Genomic DNA, 23,310 nt, shown 5'->3' on the forward strand with positions numbered 1-23,310 from the left:
TCAGAGAACTCTTAGACAACGACAACCTCTCAAGGCACCCCCTCTACCTCCCTCATTGAAAACTCCCCTCCTCTTTGGTGAGTTTTGTTCACCCCTCCAAACATACTAGCTGGTTCACAAGCCTGCTGGGTTCACATGAGACTTGAGATCCAGAGCAGCCGAAGCCCATGAGCTGCTTCTCACAGCGAAGGGTTATTGAACTCCCCAACCATCCTTCTGCCTGGAGATGGATTTTCATTTTCCTTCCTCCCTCCCTGGGAGGGAATGACCCTCTGTGAAGTGCCCACTAAGGTGAGTAACCAAGCAAAGTGAGCGAAAGCCTGGATGATCCCCAACAGCCAAGCCGCCAGCCCCTCCCAACAGAGTGACCTCTCCTCCCCTGGCAAAGTGGATGCAACTTAGTCTATCATCTCCATGCCCTACCATCATCACGGCCGGCCCCCCAACTCCCCGTGCTCCACACTAACTGCAAATCATCTCTCTAATGGAGATGCCTCCTCCACTTCTTTGAAAGCCATTTCCCTACAACAGAGCATGAGAGACCACCACTACTCCTTCCCCAATAGCTGCAAGGTGATCGCTCCAAGGTGGTCCCCATCTCTGAGCTCAGAGACTGCTGGTTTACTTTAAGGCAGGCATGGTGCCCATTTCTTTTTCTTTTTTCTTTTTTGAGATGGAGTTTTGCTCTTTTTGCCCAGGCTGGAGTGCAATGGCATGGTCTCAGCTTACTGCAACATCTGCCTCCCAGGTTCAAGTGATTCTCCTGACTCAGCCTCCTGACTAGTTGGGATTACAGGCTCCCGCCACCACATCCAGCTAATTTTTGTATTTTCAGTAGAGACAGGATTTCGATGTCTTGGTCAGGCTGGTCTTGAAGTCCTGACCTCAGGTGATACACCTGCCTCGGCCTCCCAAAGTGCTGAGATTACAGGCGTGAGCCATCGCGCCCAGCTAATTTTTGTATTTTCAGTAGAGATGGGATTTTGACATGTTGGTCAGACTGGTCTCGAACTCCTGACCTCAGATTGTCCGCCTGCCTTGGCCTCCCAAAGTGCTGGGATTACAGGCATGAACCACTGTGCTCGGCCCATGCTTCTCATTTCTAAAACACTTATGATTGAGATGAGTCACCAGCTAGACCAATACCCCAAATCATCCACAGCATTAAAGTCAATGAAGAAACCAAGGGGGAGATTTCAGGCTCCTGCAAAGGGAGGGGAGAATTTTTCCTTTTTGGTAGGTATCGAGTTCAGAAACCCTTTCAAGGTGTCCTCTTTAATTCTCTGGCCAAGGAGAGGGAATATGTACTAGGCTGAGACGGCAGGGAACATGAACTGCTGCCACCGGCTGGATTACTGACTGCTTCTCAGTTTCATCAGCCTCTGCAGGGCACCACTGAGCCAGTGCGCTTCTGCAGAGAAGCAGAGGGCTGATTCACAGCTCTAGGGGTTGCCACATCTTGGGGGCAAGTTCTGTTCTTTCTGCAGGACTCTTGAGAGAGAGCTCCTGGTCTGATCTGGTTCCTTTCTCTCTGATTCCCGAGCCATGCTGTTTTCCAAGGAACAGCCTTTTGGGAGCCTTCTAGACACCTGAAAAAAATATAAATTACTCTTCATGTCAGGAGATCGCCAACATGAGGGGCCACAGCCTCCCCAGATAAAGCAATGGAAACTGGGGGTTGTCTTTTGAAACAACAGCTTCAATATACACAACTATCCGCAACAAACCAGAACAAAGCAACACCTAATTCTGCTGATCAAAGCTTCAGACCTCCAGAGATGTTCACAAAAAATAAACCTGTGAAAGCCAAGGTGCTCGCTGGTCCTGCAATGCATGAGACCCGGGGCCAGACACCTCCCTGCTTCTCTAGGCCTCTTTCCACCCTCTCCACCTGCGGCTGGCTGGGCTTTAGTGCACAGGGACATGGAAATCAGAGGAAGAATGGAGGGAATTTATTCCTTCAGCTCCCTCCTGCAGGGTTACAGCAGGCTGGATGTGTCCCATCCCATCCCCAGACAAAGTCACTCCCTAGGTTCTAGAAGGACTCCCTCCCACCCACCACATCAGGCTTGAGCTGGAATGGCCTCCCTATTACTAGTTTTTAGATAGAATGCACAACCCCCTGGGGTTCCTACACCTGCTCTTAAAATATCCTCAAGGTTGCAGTGAGCCAACATTGCACCACTGCACTCCAGCCTGGGCAACAGAGCAAGACTTCATCTCAAAAAAAAAAAAAAAAAAAAAAAAAGAAAGAAAGAAAAAAAAAAGAAAAAAAACCAAAGAAAATCCTCAAATTAGGCTGGCACAGTGGCTCACACCTGTAATCCCAGCACTTTGGGAAGCTGAGGTGGGAGGATCGCTCGAGCTCAGGAATTCAAGACCAGGTTGGGCAACATAGTAATACCCCATCTGTATGAAAAATTTTAAAAATACAGAAATTAGCCAGCCATGGTGGTGTGCACCTGTAGTCCCAGCTACTCAGGAGGCTGAGGCTGGAAGATCACTTGAGCCCAGGAGTTCAAGGCTGCAGTGAGCTATGATTGAGCTACTGCACTCCAGCCTGGGTGACAGAGTGATATCTTGTCTCAATAATTAGAATAATACAATTTTTAAAAATTCTCAAATTGCCTAATCTGAGTATGCCATTGCTTGTTAAGACTCTAACAGAAACATCAATGAGGCTTACATAGAATACTCAAGTATTTATTATGCCCTTAAACCAATGGCTTTGATATGTTGTAAATAGGAACACTAAAAGACCCTCATCTTGACCCAGGCTATAGACCACCAGGCCATGAGGATCCCTCTTTGAAAACCCAAGCCAGACACACTTGATCCCTTGCACAGGGAGGCCCTCTGGTCCTCTGGAATGAAGCATTCGTGGAAGGCCCGTCTTTCTGGGTTTTCCACTCTGGTTGGTGGGCAGTTATTCACCCACAGAACACAGGGGTCTGAGTCTTGGGCCTGAGGACTGACCATGCCAGGGGGAATTCCATTCCAGGGAGACCCCTTCAGGGTAAGGAGGGCTGAGCATTTGCTTGCATCTCACTGTCAGCTGGAATGAGCACAGCTGGGAGGATGCAAAGAGCCCATGGCTGGGTTTTGGCACTGGCTTTGTAACAACTCTAGGGCGAACACCGGCAGCACCTTTGAAGGGCTAGAAAGAAGGTGGAATGTTAACCATCGGCTGTGAAGGGAGTACCCCTGCTTTGTACTATTTCTTCTTCAGCTGTCTCAGAGTGTTCTGTTAACGTGTCTGGAATATCTGCCTCGCGTGGAATGGGCATGGACGTGGCTCACTGGCATCTTGGGAGGGATGAGGCCAGAGTGTGCTCTGCTCTCTGTCCCAAGCGAAACTCTAGGCCTCTCCTCCATGGCCCCCAGCCTTCTTGCACTCTCTCCTCATCTTCCAAGGCTCTGAAGCACCAATGTCCTCGTGTCCTCCCTCCTAGATGAGGTGCACCAGGAGGGTGGAGCAGGCTGAGCCCAGCGTTAAGCCCAAGCACAGATAAAAGGACATCACCACCCCCGTGGCCTCGGCCAGCTCTCTGGGCACAATCTTAGGCCCATAGAGGAGGGCTAGGGTGCTGAGGTAGCCGTTGCTGAGCCCCAGCAGGGAGCTGAGGAGTGCAGGGTACACATCGGACTGAAAGACCACGGTCTTCAGGTGGACACGGGGCTGGTAGTTACAGAGCACAAAGAGGGGGATGAGGCAGGTCCGGAGGAGCACGAACCCTGGCAGCGCCTTGCTGTTGGGCCCTGGCACCTGGATCCAGGCGGTGAGCTGCCGGCCGCACAGGTCAGCAAAGTTGTACAGGAGGAAGGTAGTGAGGGGGATGAAGAACTTGGTGGTCCACAGTGAGCCTGAGTCCTTGTTAAGGGACTCGATGTTGGTGCAGACGGCGGGGTAGATGAGGCTGGTGATGAAGAAGACATAGGTGACACAGAAGCCCAGGCTGGCCGTCTTCTTCAGGATGGGGCGGAGAGGGGGCGTGTGGGAATCACTGAATCTGGAGGCCACCAAAGGGACACTGGGGGAGTCCTGAGGAAGTTCCTGTTCACCAGAAAAGACACGGGCCACAAGAACAGGCCTCATGTAGTACCTGCGGGGAGGAGACAGGGCCACCGTCAAGCAGGTTGTTTGGGATCTGAGTCAGCATAGCCAGGGATGGGCACTCAGAACAGAACCTTCAGCCCAGCATGGAAAGCCCAAGCCCCATATGCCTACAGCCCCAGCGTTCCCTGAGATGATGGATGCTGTCGCGAGGTGGTCAGAGGAAGGCCTGCACTGTGCCTGGCCTGCCTGCCAGCCAGCATGGTGGGCATGCCACAAGCAGGGACAGAGGAAACCAGGACTGACCACCGCATGGTGAGTCTGGGCCCCTGTCCTGGCTCACCTGTTTTTGTTATGTTTTAGGAGAATAGAGGTAAAATAGTATTAAAAATGCAAATTTATAAAATGATAAAATGAATACATGCTTGATACAACAAACCCAAATAATACAAAAAATAAATGGTATAGTATTAATAGAAAGAGGACTCTGACCTCTTCCCACTTCTGATTTTACTCCTTAGTGGTACTGGCCGTTAACATTCTAGGCCAGGCCTGATGGCTCATGCCTATAATCCCAATACTTTGGGAGACAGAGGCAGAAGGATTGCTTGAGCCCAGGAGTTCAACATGAGCCTGTACAACAAAGTGAAACCCTGTCCCTACAAAAATGATGATAATAATAATAATTTAAAAATAAAATTAGCCAGGGGTGGTGGTATATGCCCGTAGTCCCACATACTGGGGAGGCTGAGGCAGGAGGATTGCTTGAGCCCAGTTGTTCAATATAGTGAGCTATGATCACATTACCACACTCCAGCCTGGATAACAGAGTGAGACCCTGTCTCAACAAAACAAAACAACAGAAAAACCAATCTGGTACATACCATTCCATGCACACACAAACAACACTCACACAGTTATATTTCTTAAGCAAGAGTGGGGTCAAGCCATACATATTGTAAAACTTTCTACAACAGTGTAATGCCTAAATACAATATATGTAAATAATATACACAAGTGCCTTATACTAACTGCCTAAATCCTGCATAACTGTGAAACATAAATGAATACATAAAATTGCATAAAGAACAGTATCGCGTGGCCATCCTTCTACACAGCAACACATGGCCTATGTCTCCCTTATGTTACTCTATGATGGTTCACCCAATGGATGTACAATTTAACTGCTCCCCTACTGATGGACACTTAGGTTGCCTCAACTTTTCATTACTACAGACAGTGTTGCAATGAATATCCCTACACATAAATCCTTGCACGTGTATACTAGTATTTTGGTAGGGCAGACTTCTAGAAGAGGAAATTGCTGGATTAAAAGGTTTACACCTTTAACATTTTGATAGCTACTGATAAACTGCTCTCCTAATAGGTATTACCGGTTTAACTCTGCTCAGCACCATTTACCCACCCTAACTGAAGTAACGTGCCCTGTTCATCTCTACCAGAGCACCTGTTTAGTTCCTTCAAAAGATCTGACCACAATCTATAGCAATTGCATTGGCTTACTTGTTTATCATGTGCCTCCTTTGGTAGAAGACAGGTTCTTGTCACGTCTGTAATCCCAGCACTTTGGGAGGCTGAGGTGGGCGGGTCACCTGAGGTCAGGAGTTCAAGACCAGCCTGACCCAATGGTGAAACCCCATCTCTACTAAAAATACAAAAATTAGCCAGGCATGGTGGTGTGGTGTGCAACTGTAGTCCCAGCTACTCAGGAGGCTGAGGCAGGAGAATCGCCTGAACCCGGGAGTGGACGTTGCAGTGAGCCAAGATCACGCCACTGCACTCCAGCCTGGGTAACAGAGTAAGATTCATCTCAAAAAAAAAGAAGAAGAAGAAGAAGACAGGTTCCTGGAGCAAGGACCACATTTGACTATTTCTAGCTAAATCTTTAGGCACAGAGCAGCCCTTCAACACATAACTGTTGAAAGAACTGAGAAGTAGCCTATAGAAGTGTCTTCCATATCTTCAACACTGAATGTCATCAATCTCTCCAACTTCTGCTACTCTGACCAGTGAGAAAGCTTAGATCACTTTCCCTTACTGTGTGACCTTGCCTGGGCCACTCAACCTCTCTGGGCCCCAGGTATCTGAAAACCAGAAGATACAGGCTGACTGTATTGATGCAGCTCAAACAGAGGGAATTAGTGTAGGGGTGTGTGTGTAAGCAGTAACTTGGTTCTGGTTTCAGCCTTGTCTCTGCCTCCCTGTGTGATCTTGGGCCAGGCACACTCCTTTCTGGGCCTGCTTCCTCCTCTGTAAAATGGAGGTTTCATACAGCCAAGTTGTGAAGCCCCAGTCAGTCTTCCTACCCTAAGGACCTGCAGATAACTTGAATGTGGGTGGTGGGTGAGTGGGTGTGTGAGAGGGCCCCTCCCCAGAATCGCTCTCGAGTGGCGGTGAATGGGGTGCTTTAGCCAAGAGCCCTGTCTGGTTTCACAATCGCTATCTAGGGAAAGGAATATTCTTACTTCCCCTCTATTCAGCGTTGTCAGGTCCTTGCCTTAAGTCTGCTCTCAGGAAATTCCCCACCAAGTTCCTCTGGTCACAGCTCTTCCTCCTAAGTTCTTCCAAATTTTCCTGCGTCACCTCACCCTCCCAAATGTAGGATGGGCGAGCTTGCCTTTTCAGGAAGATTTAGTTCAAGCAGACCTGGGAGCACAGCTCTCTCCATGAGCCCTGTCCTTAGAGAAGTGTCTATGAGCCCACAAATCCTGACCCTAGTTTTAATCAGCAAAGAAACAGAAGCTTCTGTCCAGGCACAGTGGCTCATGCCTATAATCAATCCCAGCGCTTTGGGAGGCTGAGGCAGGCAGATCACTTGAGGTCAGGGGTTTGAGACCAGCCTGGCCAACATGGTGAAACTCTGTCTCTACAAAAAATACAAAAATTAGCTGGGCATGGTGGCCCATGCCTGTTGTCCCAAATACTCGGAAGGCTAACTTGAGGATTGCTTGAGCCCTGGAGATCAAGGCTGCAGTGAGCTGTGATTGCGCCACTGCACTCCAACCTGGGTGACAGAGTGAGACTCTGTCTCAAAAAAAGAAAAAGAAAAAGAAATAGAAAAGTCTACAGGACAGCATGGTCCTGGGTGTTCTCTGTCTCACACGCTCAGCTGTAAGGGACTCTGGCCTGCCCAAATGAGACTAGGAACTAGGGTGACCAACCATCCTGGTTTGCCTGAAACTGTCCTGGTTTTAATACTTACAGTCCCTTGTCCTGGGAGCTCCTTTGGCTCTAGGCAAGCAAGGAAGGTTGACTACCCTGCTGGAAACAGACCACCCAAAGCACCAGAAATAGGACATGAGGAAACAGCACAAGGAGTGGGGCGGCCCTCCCATTCCTCTGTTCATTCAGTGGCTGCAGAATCATTTAAGGCACAACGCTGAGGTGCCAGGCAGTGTACAGGATGCTGGGGGATGGACAGCCAGCCAGGCAGCAGGAAGCTCGGGGACGTCAGCCTGGAGCCACAGCTAGGCAATTTCTGATGACAGCCCTGAAGGGGCGGGGAGAGCTGGGCAGCCCAGGCGTCTGTAGGTGCCTGGGATACTGCATAGCTCAAGCAGATCAGCCTCCTCCTACCCTCCTGAACCCTGAGGACTGCTGAAGCGGTGAAGAGTCCTACAGCTGAGGAAAGTGGCTCACTCCCAGCCCAGGGGGAATCGATGTTCTGCTGGAAGGCTGGGGGTTCTAGGGGTTAACGAGGTGACTCTCTTCATGAGGACAGGGAGAACGAATGATGAGAAAAGGCCCTTGCAGTCGTGAGCCACGGATATAGCATGAGCCGGTGGGGAGAGGCTACTCCGGAAACAGCTCCGGTCCTGCCTGTGACTCACCAGATGAGTGAGCTGGGGCATGCTTGTGAACTCTCCTAAGCCTCAGTTTCCCCAGCTCTCAGATGAGAAAATACAATCACAAATGCACAGATTGTCATAAATCATAAACAAAAATATACACGTAAACTGCTTAACTTTGTGCCACTGCAAAAAATAGCTTCCTGTGGAACAGGGCCGCATCAGGGGCAGATCTCTCCCCAGCTCTGCTGGCTCACGCACCTGGCACACCACTTAGCCTTCTCTTGGTCTTAGTTTCCTTACCCATTAAATGGGGATAACTCCTGCCTTTCCTATATCAAATAATAGTGGAGAGGAAAATGCTTTGAAAACAATAAAACATGAGAGAAAGACAAGGGTTGTTTTTGTAAAAAGCAGCAGGAAGCAAGAAAGCAAAAGGAGGAACTGGAGAGAGAAAGCAAGAGTAAGACTCGAGGCGAGAAAACAGGTCCTAGAGGTGGAAAGAAGCCCCATAAGGCAGCAAGCTGTCCAAGCACAGGTTTGGAGTCATCTTAAAATCCTGCCTGGCTCTACTACCTACTGGCTCTGAGATTCAGGCAAGTAATTTAACCTCTTTATGCCGGGCACTGTGGCTCATGCTTGTAATCCTAGCACTTTGGGAGGCTGAGGCAGGAGGATCACTTGAGCATAGGAGTTCAAGACCAGCCTGGGCAACACAGTAAGACTCTGTCTCTACAAAAACTGTTTTTTGTTTTTCTTTCTCTTTTTTTTTTTTATTTATTTTTTTGAGATGGAATCTTGCTCTGTCACCCAGGCTGGAGTGCAGTGGCATGATCTCGGCTCATTGCAAGCTCCGCCTCCCAGGTTCACGCCATTCTCCTGCCTCAGCCTCCCGAGTAGCTGGGACTACAGGCGCCCACCACCATGCCTGGCTAATTTTTTGTATTTTTAGTAGAGACGGGGTTTCACTGTGTTAGCCAGGATGGTCTCGATCTCCTAACCTTGTGATCTGGCCCGCCTCGGCCTCCCAAAGTGTTGGGATTACAGGCGTGAGCCACCGTGTCCGGCCTACAAAAACTTTTAAAAAAAATAGCTGGGTGTGGTGGTACACCTGGAGTCCCAGCTATTTGGGAGGCTGAAGTGGAAGGATAGCTTGAGCCCAGGAGGTCAAGGCTGCAGCAGGCCATGATTGCATCACTGCACTCCAGCCTGGCCCGCAGAGTGAGACCCTGTCTCTTCAAAAACAACAGCAATTTAATCTCTCTGAACCTTGGTTTTCTAATCTGTGCATGGGAATAATAATAAATAATAATAGTACTGTACTCTAAGAGGAACAGAGGAGTGTGAGTTTGTTTTTTGTTTCTTTGTTTGTTTGTTTTTTAGAGAGACATGGTCTTGCTGTCACCCAGGCTGGAATTGCAGTAGTGCAATCAGCTCACTGCAGCCTCTAACTCCTGGGCTCGAGCGATCCTCCTACTTCAGCCTCCTGAGTAGCTGGGACTAGAGGCACATGGTGCTATGCCTAGCCAAGTTTTTATTTTTTGTAGAGACAGGGTCTCACTGTGTTGCCCAGAATGGGTCTTGAACTCCTGGGCTCAGGCAATCTACTGCCTTGGCCTCCCAAAGTGCTGGGATTACAGGTGTGCTCCACGGTGCCTGGATAGAGGTGTGAGCATTGAATGAGGTAGAACACATCACGCTAGCAGGAACACAGCGCTGGAATAAGGGGCTGTGTTTCACCAGTGGGAACTACTGTTCACCATGATTAAACGTGAGGCTCCAACTGCTTGGGCGCAGCACAGAGCCAGCTTCTCACGTCCACCAGCCAAGCCAATTTGTTGAGCAACTGCTTTGAGTCATAGCACCTAGACAAGAAGCCAGCATAGAATTTGCTGAGAAAAAGAAGCATGGCCATAACTGGACACACAGGAAGGAGGCGCGGACAGTGAGTGGCAACTTCACCTGGCATACTCTAGCCTGGACAGCAGCAGGTAGAGTCCCATGCAGAGCACGAGGAAGATGGTGGCTGTCAGGAAGAAGGCCAGGGCGCTGTCCCTCACATCACTGGATGCAGCCAAGTCCACCAGGGAGGCCACGGCGCTGACCGTCCCGCCCATGGCTCCTCCTGCAGAGAACAGAGGACATGCAGAGATGGTGAGGGGTGGGCGAGGAGGAGGAGTGCCTGCAGGCCCCTCCCTGCTTGGGTTTCACAAACCAAAATAAAAATTCCTCAGTGCGAAAAATGCCAAAGCTCTCTCAGTGTCCTGAAGCCCCAGAGACAGGGAGGGCCCAGCAGCCAAGCATTTCCAGCGTTTCCTGAGTTTCCGAGGGGGTCGTGTCCCCCTCTCTCTGCCGGACTTGTCAGAGGCTGCTGCCTGAGGTGGCACATGGCCTCCAGGGGACCACCAGTCCGCTGCCTTTCCTGTTGCACCTCGGACCCTCGACCTCCATCTCTCTTTATTGCCCTTCTAGTAGGGGCTGAAATTTTAGATTTAGGGGCAGGAAGTGCCAGAGACCTCCGGATTTCCTCTTCTCTGTCCCCAGCCCAAAGCACCCACCAACCAAACTGGGAAGGAGGCTCAGGGGCTGCCCAGAGGCCACCCTTTCTGGGGTATCCTCACTGGCTATAAACCCCCACCATTGCCCACCCATGAGCTCACAGAACCTGCTGTGTACCCCAAGGCGACTGTGGCACCACACACATGTGAATGCATGTGTAACACATACAACACTCACACACACACAGTCACACACCTACGCACACACACAAGCACGCAACCACCCCACCACATGGAATGTTCTCCTTGCCAATGGCTTTGATACATATTACCCGTGAGACTGTGTGGCTGCCACACCTTTCACCGCTACCTAACAGAGGAGGCCACACGACTTACTGGGGTGCCAACGGGCCTAGGAGTCAGGCGGACGGATGTGTCACCCTGGACTCTGCTACTTGCTAGCTGGGACCCTAGGGGTAACATGGCTTCTCTGACTTTACAGTGTGCTCGCTTGTAGAATGGGAATAACAACCCCGCCCTGTGTGGTTGCTTTGAGGACTGACTGAGATGATGTTCAGAAAGGGCCTGGCACACAGTAGCCTTCAACAAACACTATGCCCTGCTTTGCCACGATTGCACCATTGCTTCTGGGAGGCAGCAGACATGTATTTCTGTTCCTTAGAACCCTCACAGCCATGGGTCGTCTTCCTGTGCTGGCCACGAGTCAGAAGGCCTGTGTGCAGCACTGCTTGGGAACACTGGCACCAGCATGGGCAGATCACTTACTTTCTTCCCTGCCTGTGTTTATTTGCCTGGAAAGTGGGGCTAATACTTGTCCTGTTCATCACAGGTGACTGTAGTGAGGTGGAAACAGGACGATGAATGGAAAAGCACTGACTACAAGGCCAAGACCATCACCATCAATGTGGGAAGGGCCTGGTGGATGAGCCGGGTTGACTGGCAGGATGAACCTGCCCACTTCAGAAGATCAGAATGTCCATTCCTGAAGAGGAGGGAAGAAGTCTGGGTCTGTGTGGGCATGGCCTGCTCTGTCTCCATCGGGCAGCTCTTATGCAGCACCACTTTCCTGCCCACTGTTGCATGAAGCAGAGGGGAAGCGGGACAGTCAGGCCCCGTCCTCCATGGTGTGCCATCACGGCTCCCCATGCTCTGCCTGTGGCCTCTGTGGCTCTACAGAGAATAGCCTTTGGCCCGATGGAGGATCCTTTCCCCAGCCTCCCCGCCATAAGTTGTATTAGCCTGGGTAGTACTTGAGGGAGGGCAAAGGTATAAAAATTAGCACTGTAATTAGGAACACAGACTCTAGAATCAAAACATCCGAGTCCAAACCTGGCTCTACTACTTCCAGTTATGTGACCTTCAGCAAGTCCTTAACCTCACTGTGCCTCTGTATCCTCATCTATACAATGGGGGTGTTAATCATACCCGCCTCATAGGGCTGTGATGAAGATTAAAAGGATTAGTACACGTGAAGCACTCAGAAGCCTGCCTGGTGAGGAGAAGTGCCAAATACCAAACAAATCCTTTCTGATTCCCAGTTAGGTGCTTGGCTATTTCTGTCCTTCTCACATCAAAGCAGCAACAACGGGTAAACCCTTTGCCAAGAGGATGCCCACTTCTGAGAAGCTGTAATCCCCGCCTAGACATTTTGTAAGAACTGGGGTTAAACTCAGTAAGACACTCCCCAGCTGCCCCAAGGAAGAGATCTTAACATCACTGCCTACTGATTTTCCTCTCTCTCTTTCCAACTTGTACAGAATTTACAATATTATCATCAACAACAAACCAGGCCTCCGGGAGCTCATCCTTCATGACTCTCTACTTTTATCTCATCAGTTATGGAAATACATGCAAATGAGGGGTTTAAAAAAACACCAGCGCAAAACAAATGAATTGTTCCTCAGATGCCAACGCATGTGGAATTCACAGACAGGCTGTGCTGGAAAAAAAGCAAGTGGGGCTGGCGAGGTGGCCTTGCGACCTCTGGGAGACTGGGACACCTTGATATTCCAGGGTGTTGGGTGCCCACAAGGGCCCCATACAGTGGTGACCATGGTTTAGACTCAGGGTCATTAATACTGGCATAGAAGTACTAAACTTCCCCACTTTTCTAAATAGACTTTCTGAAAAATCCACAGGAGACTCCCCATCCCTAGAAGATCACAGGTGGACAGAGGAACCCGAGGACTGCTTGTCAATGTAAATGGTAAGTTTGGTCACTGGCTCCTGGAGAGGCTGCCAGCAAGGATGGAAGGAACTAAGGGGACAAGAGCCTCCTTCTGAGACCACGGTGACAGAAGGGATTAAATCCCATGTCCAGTGGCCACTGCCTTTAGTCCAGAAATGCCCGTTTGAAAGCATCGCTAGTACGTGTTGCCTGCACCCAGGAAACTTAGCAACAGGTCCATTTTTATTTTATCTTAGGCTCAAGTGTTTCCCAGGATACAGCCAGAAGCCTAATCCGATCTCAGAAATGGCAAACAGATTGAAGCTCACATCTAGACTCTGACTGCTGAGAGTAACTGCCTCAAGTGCTGCGCTGAGAAGGATTTAGAAGCTCAGGATGAAAGATAGAGATCCACCAGTGATGTCTGGCACTGGCCTGAGTGGGGAAGGGACATACCCTTGTCAAAGTACTGTCATCCTGGCCACATGCTTCCCGGCGTTATTAACTGAGGGGCACAGCGCAGGTTCCTTGTGAAATTGCTGTCAGTGGGCAAATGTTTAGAGCTCTCATCTGCACAACAGGGGCATGTGGAGGGGCAGACACAGCAGCAGAGCCTCCAGTCTTGCTCCCAGGGACTGTGGCCTCCTGGCAAAGCACCAATGGTTCCTGACCCGCTCCTTTTTACCTGGCTGGGTCACCTGGGTGAGAGACGTGTGTGTCTCCAGCTTAGAGAACAAAACTGCCAAGGCCTCCGGAACAGGCTCATCAACATCAGCATCAAACGTCAGCTAGAGGGGTCAGCCCACGTTGTGCACAGGTACACCCACGGTATACCAAAACTTGGGGGAGCTGGGGATGAGAGTTTATTCACTGAGCCAGCAGCTCCGAGGGGACCAGTGCTTGTTCATCTTTGCATCCCCAGAACATAGCAGGTTCTCTATAAAATCAGAAAGGAAGAAAAGACAGAAGGAAGGAAAGGAGACAAGAAGGGAAAAAAGATAAGGAAAAGGAAAAATAGAAGAGGAATAGGAGAAGGAGAGAAGGAAAGGGAAGAAGACTGGTTTCAGGAACTGCATTTTGTAGGCAGACCATGTTATCCAAAAATAGCTGCAACTCCATCTCCCCTCCTGCCTACCTTCTCACAGTCACAGTGGGAGACCTGCATACTCTCCCAGAGGTGGGTCCATCTGTCTCGAGTCTGTGTGAGCTTATGGCTATGGTAGAACTGACCCTATGTGGCTTCTTTTGCTAAATCAGAAATAAAGCTTCTGCCTGGATCTCCTGAAATGCTGGCTTTTGCAACCCAGACACTATGCCATGAGGAAGTCAGAGTTGCCATTTGAGGTCCACATAGAGAGAAATGGAAGTCCCTGGCCCCAGCTCAGCCCTGGCTAAGCTGCCAGCCAGCAGCCACCACCAACACGCCAGCCAGGAGAGCGCGCCACCTGGAACTGGATCCTCCAGCTCCCTGTCGAGCTATGCTGGCTGATGCCATGGGGAGAAGAGAAGAGCTACACCTGCAAACTCCTGTCCGAGCTGCAAATTTGTGAGTAGTAGAAATGACCGTTGTTGTTCTAAGCCACTAAGTTTTGGGGTAGCTTGTTCTACATCACTAGATGACTGAAACACAAATAGCACCCACGCCATTTCCTTTTCAGAAAAGGCCACCACATGCTCATCTCTGGCTCCCTCCCATGACTCCTGGGTGGATGAACCTGGTCAGCTGCCCGGACCCCGGCTCTCACCTGATATCAGTGCCTGGGAGTTTCTCATAGGGAAGGAGCCGGTCATGCCATAGATGCTGCTGCTGAAGACAGTGGAGGCACCGCTGAGGATCACCATGCAGACAATGGTGACTGCAAAAAAGCCACGGGTCCAGGAGGAGGTGTCCACCTTCACCAGTGCGGTTATCACCATGAAGATGGCCAGGATGACCGTCAGTGAGGACAGGACACGGATGTGGACCGCAACCCTGGGGCGAGGATACCAGAAGCTGTTAGACACCCCTTTGGGGCTCCTGTGTGGGCTGGGGCTGGTGAGCCACCTTAAGGGAAGCAGGCGGGCTTAGCAGTTAGGACTATTCACTCTGCAGTCAAGAGGCCTGAACTCGAATCCTGCCTTCCTGGCTCCCTAGCTGTGTGGCCTTGGGTAAGGGACTCAGTTGCTCTGGTTTCAGCTTTTGAACTTGTACAATGGGGAGAGTTGATTCAACTCATGTGGGGGTGTGGTGGAAGAGGTGAGCAGTGTGGGGTGCAGAGGGCAGTGCCTGGCTCGGGACCAGCGCTCAGCGGGTACTGCTGCTTTTCACCTTGCTGTGAGGTTCGAGGACACGAGGACACCAGGATGTTCGAGGCAAACCCCTGCTCTTCCTGCCATAGGGCTGAGCTCCTGCTGGCTTTGTCTAGTGTTTAAACAGAGCAGCCACCCACTGAGCTTCCTTTCCCCAAAACTTAGCAGGAGGTTTGGGGGGAAAGGGAAGAAGGGAAGAAAATCATCATCATCATCATCACCATCATCATCATCATTGCAAACATTCAAACAGTGTTTAATGCATACTTTTCTAGCACTCTTCTAGGCATTTTCTATATGCCAGTGTGTTTGATTCTTATACTGGTTCTGTAAGACAGGTATTCCTACCTATCTCATGTATACAGATAAGGAAGTTGAGGTCAGAGAGGTTGAGGAACTTGCTCAAAGTCACTCAGCAATGAACCCAGGAGGTCTGGCTCTGGTCAGTTCTCAGAATGATGTTCTACTGCCTCCCCTGGAGTGAGGAAATATGGATGGCACAGAAGGGGTGGTCAGGGCAGGGGCATCCTCCTGTGATGGCCTCAGTCATCATGGGGAGCAGCTGATGCCAAATGAGTGCTGCCTGGGGCCAAGGGAACCCTCACACTCCCTAGCACCAGGCCTGCGTATGAGCCATGCACTCTTCCCAGCCCCCATACTGGCCTGGGGAGAAAAGCAGGGAAGGAATCTATCTGAGAAGCTGCACATTTTTATTCTAGGGAGCAAGAACATCATCTCAAGGGGCTGCTTAAATCATCAGATTAGACTAAGCTTTAAACCGGATTGGATGTGTAGTTAATTTTCCTGCTAACCAGTGGGAGGGGCTGGGAGAAAAGCCAGATTCCGTAACTTTTTTTTTTATTAAAAGAAGAAAAATTTGAACAGTAGAAAAAAAATACACACACACACACACACACACACACACACACACACACAAGTAGGTGTGAAATGAACATGAAAAGCAAGAAAGGAATTTTTTCAAAGTGCTTTTGTGGCCCCAGGCTAATCTGAGTTTCCCTCTGGTCCTCAGCTAAAGGGAGAGCAGGTGCTGTCACTGCTTTCTAAGGGGTGTGAGGAAGCCCAAGGAAGTGAAGGGACAGTTCAGGGTTGTGGAGTGAGTCCGTAGGGAGCTTGGATGAGAACCCAGGTGTGCTGAGTCCCAGCCCATCACTCAGACTGTTAACGTGTATACTCAATGGTGTGGTCATTCTGCAAATGTCCACTGAGCAACTACTGTGTGTCCAGTACTGTGCTGGATGCCCAGGACACGGGACAGACCAGCAACAGGTACCACTGTGGCAGATGCTCCATCCGGAGGCCCAGGGCATCATGCAGCACATCTGAGGGGCACAAAACCCACCCTGGGCATCGTGGAAGGTCATTTGGAGGCAATGTCTATGCTGGATGGTAACGATGAATGAGAGGATGTGAGTGCACGTGTCTTGGGAGAGAGAGCAAGGCATGTTCAGGGAGCTGCAAATGGACTCTGGCTGCAGTCAAGATGGGAGCAGAGGAGCACAGAGGTGATGCTGGAGAGAGGTGTGTGGACTCACGTGCTGGAGGAGGGCGGGGCGTAGGGCCTTTGTCTGCCAGCACCACCCCCTGGGAGAACATTCCTTCGCCTAGTCATCCTGGGGAGGTGGTCAGCCAGGTTGCCCATACCCACACCGACAGAGCCACAAACAACAGGCACGTGACGCAGCCTGGGGCAATCAGAGTGTTCCCTGCTCCGTGACCGACACAGGGTCATTAAGTCTTCCCTGGGACTGCTACATGGAAGCTGTGGAGAGAAGCTTGCTGCTGAGACTGTGTCTGGGGCTGCTGGCTGCCATCTAGCCAGCTGTGTGGGGCGAGGCTAGACACGGAGGAAAAGCCATGCAGAGACACACAGAGCCCAGGAGGGGCGCAGAGGAGATCCCCTTGATCCAATGATGCCTATAGGTGGACCTGTCTTTAATTTCCACTTAAAGAAAGAGGACATCCTTTTTTGTGTCTCTGTTGTTCCTACTAAAAGTACCCACTAAGACAAAGAGGTACATCAGGGTTTCAAGCTGGGAATGACAGGGTCAGAAGCTACAGCAATGCTGGGAGTGACAGGTAAGTAACACCACCTAGGAGCAGCCTTCAACCAATGACTAGGGAAGTTGGTACACAAACACTCCAGCTCAGCTCCCTCCTGCTCAGCCATGCTCCACACTGGCACTCCGAGATCCCCAGCAGGACTGTGTTCTTGTCCCTTCTGAGGGAGCTGACTTGATAAGGAATCCTCTGCTGACTGCCTTCCCTTTCCTGTCCCCATTCTGTATTCTCCCACCTTCACCTCCCATATAAACTACTCGCATTTGAATCCTTGTTTCAGGGCCTGATTGTGGGGAACCTTGCATTAAGATGCCCATGAAGACCTCACACTAACGCACATCTTCTCAAGGTCTGCAGGGGCTCTGGCCTGGACAGGAGCTGGTGGGCAGCCAGGTGGGCATCTGGACCCTTGGTGGCCCAAAGCATCTATCGTAAGAGTACAGCAGGGGCCCTGGAGGCCAGCAGTCAAGCCTTACCCCGATGCTCGAGGTGGTCCTACATACTGAGCCCTGTCACACAGTGTCCCCACCCTCTCCTAGCAGCTAGAGCTGTCCCATCCACTCCCAAGATAAGAGCCAGCAGGGCATGGAGCCTGAGTCAGGAGACCAGAGCCCTGCCCAGCTCTGTCATCTGCTTGCTGTGTAACCCCCAACAAATATTCAACCTCTTTGGGCCTCGGTCCCCTCATCTATAACAAGAAGCTAGACCAGATAATATTAAGGTCCCTAACAGCTAATGATTCTAAATCTGAAAAAAATTCAAGTGGAGAGAGAGGTTGGGAACAAATGCCAAGAAGTTTGAACCAGTTCCTTGGGGCAAGAAGGAGGCAAAGGCCAGGCTGGAGAGATGAGGCATGCTAAAAAGGCAGGGCCCTGCCTGTTCTCCCCCAGCACAGACACAGGACCTGGAGGCACTGGGTAAATATTTGCCGGATGTACAAATTGACAAGCAAGGGAGATCACTAGCACCCGGGGGGCGGTTTCACGCTGGCCTGAACCTCCCAGCGACTGTCTGTTTCTTGATCCCTGCCACCTCAGCATGGCAGGAAGTTCGGCTGGAAACATCCGCCAGCCTCGGGAATGGCCTCTGCCTCTAACCGCCTCCTCATAGACACAGCCAGGAAAAAGTCCAGCAGGAATGGTGCAGCATCACGGGAGCCCTCCTGTGTGCCTGTCGCTACAAGGTAGTAAGTTCCTTGAACAGGAAGGTTGTTTTGCAGAGAGCTGGGGGACTGCTTACTCAGGCACCCCCAGGGCAGGATGGGGAGGAATTAGAGAGGAGGAGGTCAATACCAAATGCATTCCAGAAACAATGCAGTGTGGAACGCTGTTCTGTCCCCTGCTCTGTCCCTCTATGCGGCCCTTCATCCTCACAGGTCTCCTTCCTGCCTGCTAATTATCTGCTGCATAAACCACTCTTGCCTAGAGCCTCCATCCATGGGCTCCAGGGCTATTTTCAACATTCATCAAGCTTCACGAAACGTGCCAGGTGCAAGCCTGGTCCACAGGCACAAACCGAGGACACTGGCTTCCCTCTCTGCCACTTCCACCAGGGAAGAAGAGTGGCCCTGGGGACGGTGGTGCTCTTAGGGTCTTAGGAAAGTCTAGACTTTCAGTTACTCTGACATCTGGGGTTCTACTTGGAGACAGGGCATAGCCAAGAGGACAGCTCCAAGACCAAGACCCTGGGGCAGGTCTCAGTCCTGTGAAGACTCTTGGAGAGGCTGCCTCTAGTACCCAGGTTGCCCGTCCCCCTACTCCCTGACTCGTGAGGGCTCAGGACCCCAGGGGACTGATTTCTTCATAAGTCTCCAAGATGTAAATCCTCCTCATAAGTATTTATCATGCTGCAGATTTAACATAATAAAACACTTGGCGATTACGGATAAGCCAGTTGAGAAAGCCAGGGTTCTCCAGGATGGGAGAAGAGGAGACATTTCAATCTCACACATTAAATAAAAAACAGCTTAGCCCCAGACCATCTTCCCACAGCCTGGAAACAGATGGAGGTCCCAGAGCGTGTTCCTGCACTGCCCTTGCCCCTCTCCTAGAGCCCAGGAGGAACAAGGGCAGGACAGGGGTGGACTAATCTCCTCTGAGAATGTCCTGTAACTGCTGAGCCATCTGCCGGGACCCAATCTCGGAGGGCAGCTGGCCTGGGGGCCCACATCTCACTGGAGACAGACCCAGCCCTTCTTAACCACCCCCTTCCATCCCAGCAGCCTGAATCCTGGAGAGACAGGGCTCTCACTAGAAGGATCTTGGGAGTCGCTCTGGCTGCAGGGGCAGGGGTGGGTGCAAAGCTGGGGAACTAGGATGTAGGTGGCTCGGGGGTTCTAAGCACAGATGTAGGGTGAGAAGGTCCTGGTTCAGATCCTGACTCCTCCCTTTCATTCTAGCTGAGGTTGGAGTGCAGTGACGTGACCATAGCTCACTGCAGACTTGAACTCCTTGGCTCAAGCAATCCTCCTGCCTCAGCCTACTGAGTAGCTGGGACTACATGCATGTGTCACCATGCCAGGCTAGTATTTTTTTTCTTTCTTCTTCTTTTTTTTTTTTTTTTTTTTTTCTGTAGAAATAGCATTTTGCTGTAGTGCCCAGGGTGCTCTCAAACTCCTGGGCTCAAGCAATCCTCCTGACATGAATTCCCGAAGTGCTGAGATTACAGGCGTGAGCCACTGCACTACACCTGGCTCCATCCTTAATGGCCACATTCCCCTGGGCCAGTCACCTCCATGAGCCTGTTTTCCCATCTCAAAGCAGGGTCACAGCAGTTTCCCGCTCTTAGGTTGCCATGAGGGTTAAAGGAGATAATGCATCTGCAGGATATAATGGTCAGAAGTGCTAGGATTATTAGACAGCATTCTCTCAGGGCCCAGGGGCTGGACCTTCCCTGCTACTCCTGACCCATGGCCCAGGAGGACTTTCAGCCTGTGGGACCTCCGAACCACTGAAGAGGCAAGAGGCAGGCTCAGCTGCCCCGTAGTGCCCCTGTGGTCTCCTGACTTCCACCTGGAAAATGGGGCAATGTCGTGGCCTCCTTCCTGGGTCACAGTGAAGCCTAAGGGACATGACAAGGGGTGACTGAGGCATTATACTCTCGCTATAGTTCACATGGTGATTCTGGAACTGGAAGGGGCTGGGAGCTCTCTCTAGGCTATCTGGGCTGGACAAATAGCCCCATCCTCAGGGCTGGCCAAGTGAGTAGACAGAGAAAACCATGAGGGAGCCGAGGGTTCCCCCCAACACAGCTGTCTCCCCTCTTCCTTGCCTCCCGCTCCTGCCTACACTGGCTCTCCACACACCCTCTCTCCTGTGAGGTGCAGCCGGGGCCCCTGCTCTGCCCTCCTCCACTCTCCTCCTGGGGTGGGGTCTCTGCAGGCTGTGCCCCCTCTGCTAGGACACTGAATATGGCCCTAGGAAGGCAGGAGCGAGGCCCGCAAAGGCCAGCTGGTTGGTGAGAGGGGCTGCAACGCACCTCTCCTTCTCACTCTTCCAGACCGCACTTTGGTTTGGAGAAGGGTGCAAATTCTTTGACCCTCTTTCCATTGGGAGGTGGGTTCTATGTCCCCTTGAAACGAAGTGGACTTTGTGACTGCCCAAACCAGTCAAGTGTGGCAAAAGTGACAGCACATGACTTCCAAGACCAGGCTGTAAAAACCACACAGCCTCTCCCTTGCTCTCAGCCACTGGGTAAGCCGTCCTATTACCCTGAGGCCAACGTGTGAGACTACAAAGAGAGAAGAGACAGAGAGAGAGGGGATACGAATGGCTCCAGCTCCAGCTGCCATCTGACTGCAGATGCAGGAGAGACTACGACAGCTGAGCCTTGATAACCCCCAGAACGTGAGAAGTACTCACAACTGCTATTGTTTTAAGCCATTATGCTTTGGGATCATATTATGTAACAGATAACTGCAATATCCCCATGGCATGATATGTTTGGAAAGACTGATCTACTCAGGCTCAGCATGTAAAAGACACTCATGGTGCCCTCTCTCCTCCTGTACCCAGAGCAGACATCACTAATCAATCCCAGAACCCTCCCTGAAGCCAGACCTGCCTTAGAATCTTGTCCAACTAGAGGTCTGGCAGTCGCTACAAACTGATTAGAACTGGGCAAAACAGATTTACCATCAGTGACCTCAGGTTTTAGTAGGCCATGGCGAACAGGAGTCCAGGTTTCTGGACCATAACGTAGCCATTGATATCACTTAGGAGAAATGCAGGCAAAGCAGCTAGCGCTATTGCCCTTGTAAACTCAAATTGAGAATTTGAGCCAGCAAGTCACCCAAGGGGGTCTATGGACATGCTAATTTGCCTAGCTAGCTCCTGAATAACTCCTTCCCAGGCACATCCAGATGGAGCCTCTCCTGGCCCTTACCATTACAATGTCAGGACTTCCGCATAAGCCTTCTTGGGAATGGCAGACACATGAGCTGGCATTACCAGCTTAGCACTGAACAGTCAGGTGACCCATTCTGGGCCAAGGGACTTGCAGACTGACAGACAGGACCCCTGAGAAGAGAAGGGAGGAAGATCCCTGCATCCCCACACACTTCCTACTGGCTGCTGCCACAATGTCACAGCGATGTTACAGCGTGTGGCTGGAGAGTGAAAGCCCAGCTCCCCCAGGGGCATCAGCAGGGACCTGATCTGACTTCTCGCTGTTCATGCACAAATCTGAGCTGCTGCCTCCTACTTGGGTGACCACCACTTAAGTAGGCAGAAAAAAAGCAGCTGCAGGCAAGAGGGGAGTAGAGGAGGCAGGAGGCCAAGGTGGAGGCCTGAGAGAGGGAGGAGAGCCGCCTACCTGTTGACAAGCAGGAAGTTGGCCACCAGGCACAGCATGGAGGGCACGGTGGAGGCAACGGCAAGGTAGCTCTCAAAGTAGTTCTGCAAGCACACAAGTGACGAGGTGCTGTGGTCACTCAGGGACGGAGGTGAATAGTCCCACCCAAGCAGAGACAGAGCCCCTCTCCGTGGGGCTTCTCCCCACTGTCTTCAGACACCCAGGAGCCGTGGGTGAACCCACCTCCAAACAAGGCCTCACCCCATCTCCAGCCTAAGACCACTCACTCAGCCACTCAACAAACAGCTGTAAATGTCAGCTGTACTAAGTGCTAGAGGCATAGGAAGGATAAGACGTCGGCCCTGTCCCCAGTGAGGCCCTTGGTGCTGTACAGCCTACACTTCTGCCCATGGACTGAGGCCATGGGGACAGAACTCAATGTACATCTGAAAAGAAAAGTTTGCCCTATCAGCCTTCTTGGCCCATCACCAAAATGCAAGACTATCCACGTTTTTAAGTTTTTAGTAGAGACAAGGTCTTGCTATGTTGCCCAGGCTGGTCTCAAACTCCTGAGTTCAAGTGATCCTGTCGCCTCAGCCCCGCAAAGTGCTGGGATTACAGGCATGAGGCACTGCTCGCTTGGGTTTTCTTGTGACCCAACCATATTCTTGCTTTCTTGCCAAGTGAGACCTCTTAGAAATACACCAGGCCCTGCTCCCTACAGGGAAACTCTGTTCTCACTCTGGATTTGCTCTCTTAATAGAGCAGCTACAGAAGGTCAAAGCCGTTTGGGGGAGTAGCTCCTAGACTGGACAGAATGAGGAAAAAGGGCATTTTCCGGCAGCAGCTCAGGGGTGTGAGAGATAATTGTGCAAACACAGACAGATGAATCGCCTGATTATCATGTGCTGGAACTCGCAGCTAAAGCAGCTGTGTGGCAGTTATATGTGTCTGTGAAAACTCAAAGAATGCCCACTCATTAGGATGGACTGTACTGTGTGTGCATTATCTCTTAATATACCTATCTTTAAAAACAAAACAAGCCTGGGCATCTTGACTCATACTTATAATCCCAGCATTTTGGGAGGCCAAGGTGGGAGGATGGCTTGAATCCAGGAGACAACCCTGGGCAAATAGTGAGACTCTGTCTCTACAAAAAATAAAAAAAAAAGTAGTCGGGCATGGTGGTGTGCACCTGTAAGTCCCAACTACTCAGAAGGCTGAGGCAGGGGGATTGCTGGAGCCCAGGAGTTCGAGGCTGCAGTGAGTACACCACTGTACTTCAGCCTGGGCAACAGAGTGAGACCCCATTTCTAAAAAATAAAAGAAAGAACGATGTCGTCATGGGCTCCTTTGTGTCTGAAGCACAAGCCTTCCATAGTTCCCTTTGAAGCCTGCAGAGTGCTTTGTGGTCTTTGAAATCTGTGCCCTGAATATAAGGCTGTGGTGGCCTTGCAATTAAAATGATAATCGCAGCTAGTGAGGTCCGTCAACCATGAGCCTGAGAAATAGCCTTTGAGCTGCACCTCATTGTTCCTGCCCTGATGGGCTCAGTAGAGCCTGGACTGGTCTGGGGCAGTCAGTCAATTACATCTTGACACA

At 51.0% G+C, this 23,310-nt stretch overlaps 1 protein-coding gene across 6 annotated transcripts in view; it reads right to left on the reverse strand.

The window, feature by feature from the left end:
- The window catches only part of SLC29A3 (solute carrier family 29 member 3), a 68,166-nt gene that overhangs the window by 15,435 nt on the left and 29,421 nt on the right, over window positions 1-23,310 (reverse strand). For 2 of the 6 annotated variants that reach the window (XM_005565593.5, XM_045362059.3), the window contains exons 3-6: window positions 21,730-21,812; window positions 14,295-14,521; window positions 9,826-9,988; window positions 2,688-4,103 (exon numbers count right to left, since the gene is read on the reverse strand). In XM_005565593.5, the coding sequence (XP_005565650.1) occupies window positions 3,449-4,103; window positions 9,826-9,988; window positions 14,295-14,521; window positions 21,730-21,812 (1,128 nt within the window). In that variant the 3' untranslated portion in view covers window positions 2,688-3,448. Of the gene's footprint in view, window positions 1-2,687; window positions 4,104-9,825; window positions 9,989-13,234; window positions 13,485-14,294; window positions 14,522-21,729; window positions 21,813-23,310 lie in introns of those variants that run through there. The other 4 variants (XM_074001875.1, XM_074001874.1, XM_074001877.1 and 1 more) reach the window with 4 other exon arrangements.

This window comes from Macaca fascicularis, chromosome 9 (genome assembly GCF_037993035.2).
Source record: "Macaca fascicularis isolate 582-1 chromosome 9, T2T-MFA8v1.1".
Classification (NCBI taxonomy): domain Eukaryota; kingdom Metazoa; phylum Chordata; class Mammalia; order Primates; family Cercopithecidae; genus Macaca; species Macaca fascicularis.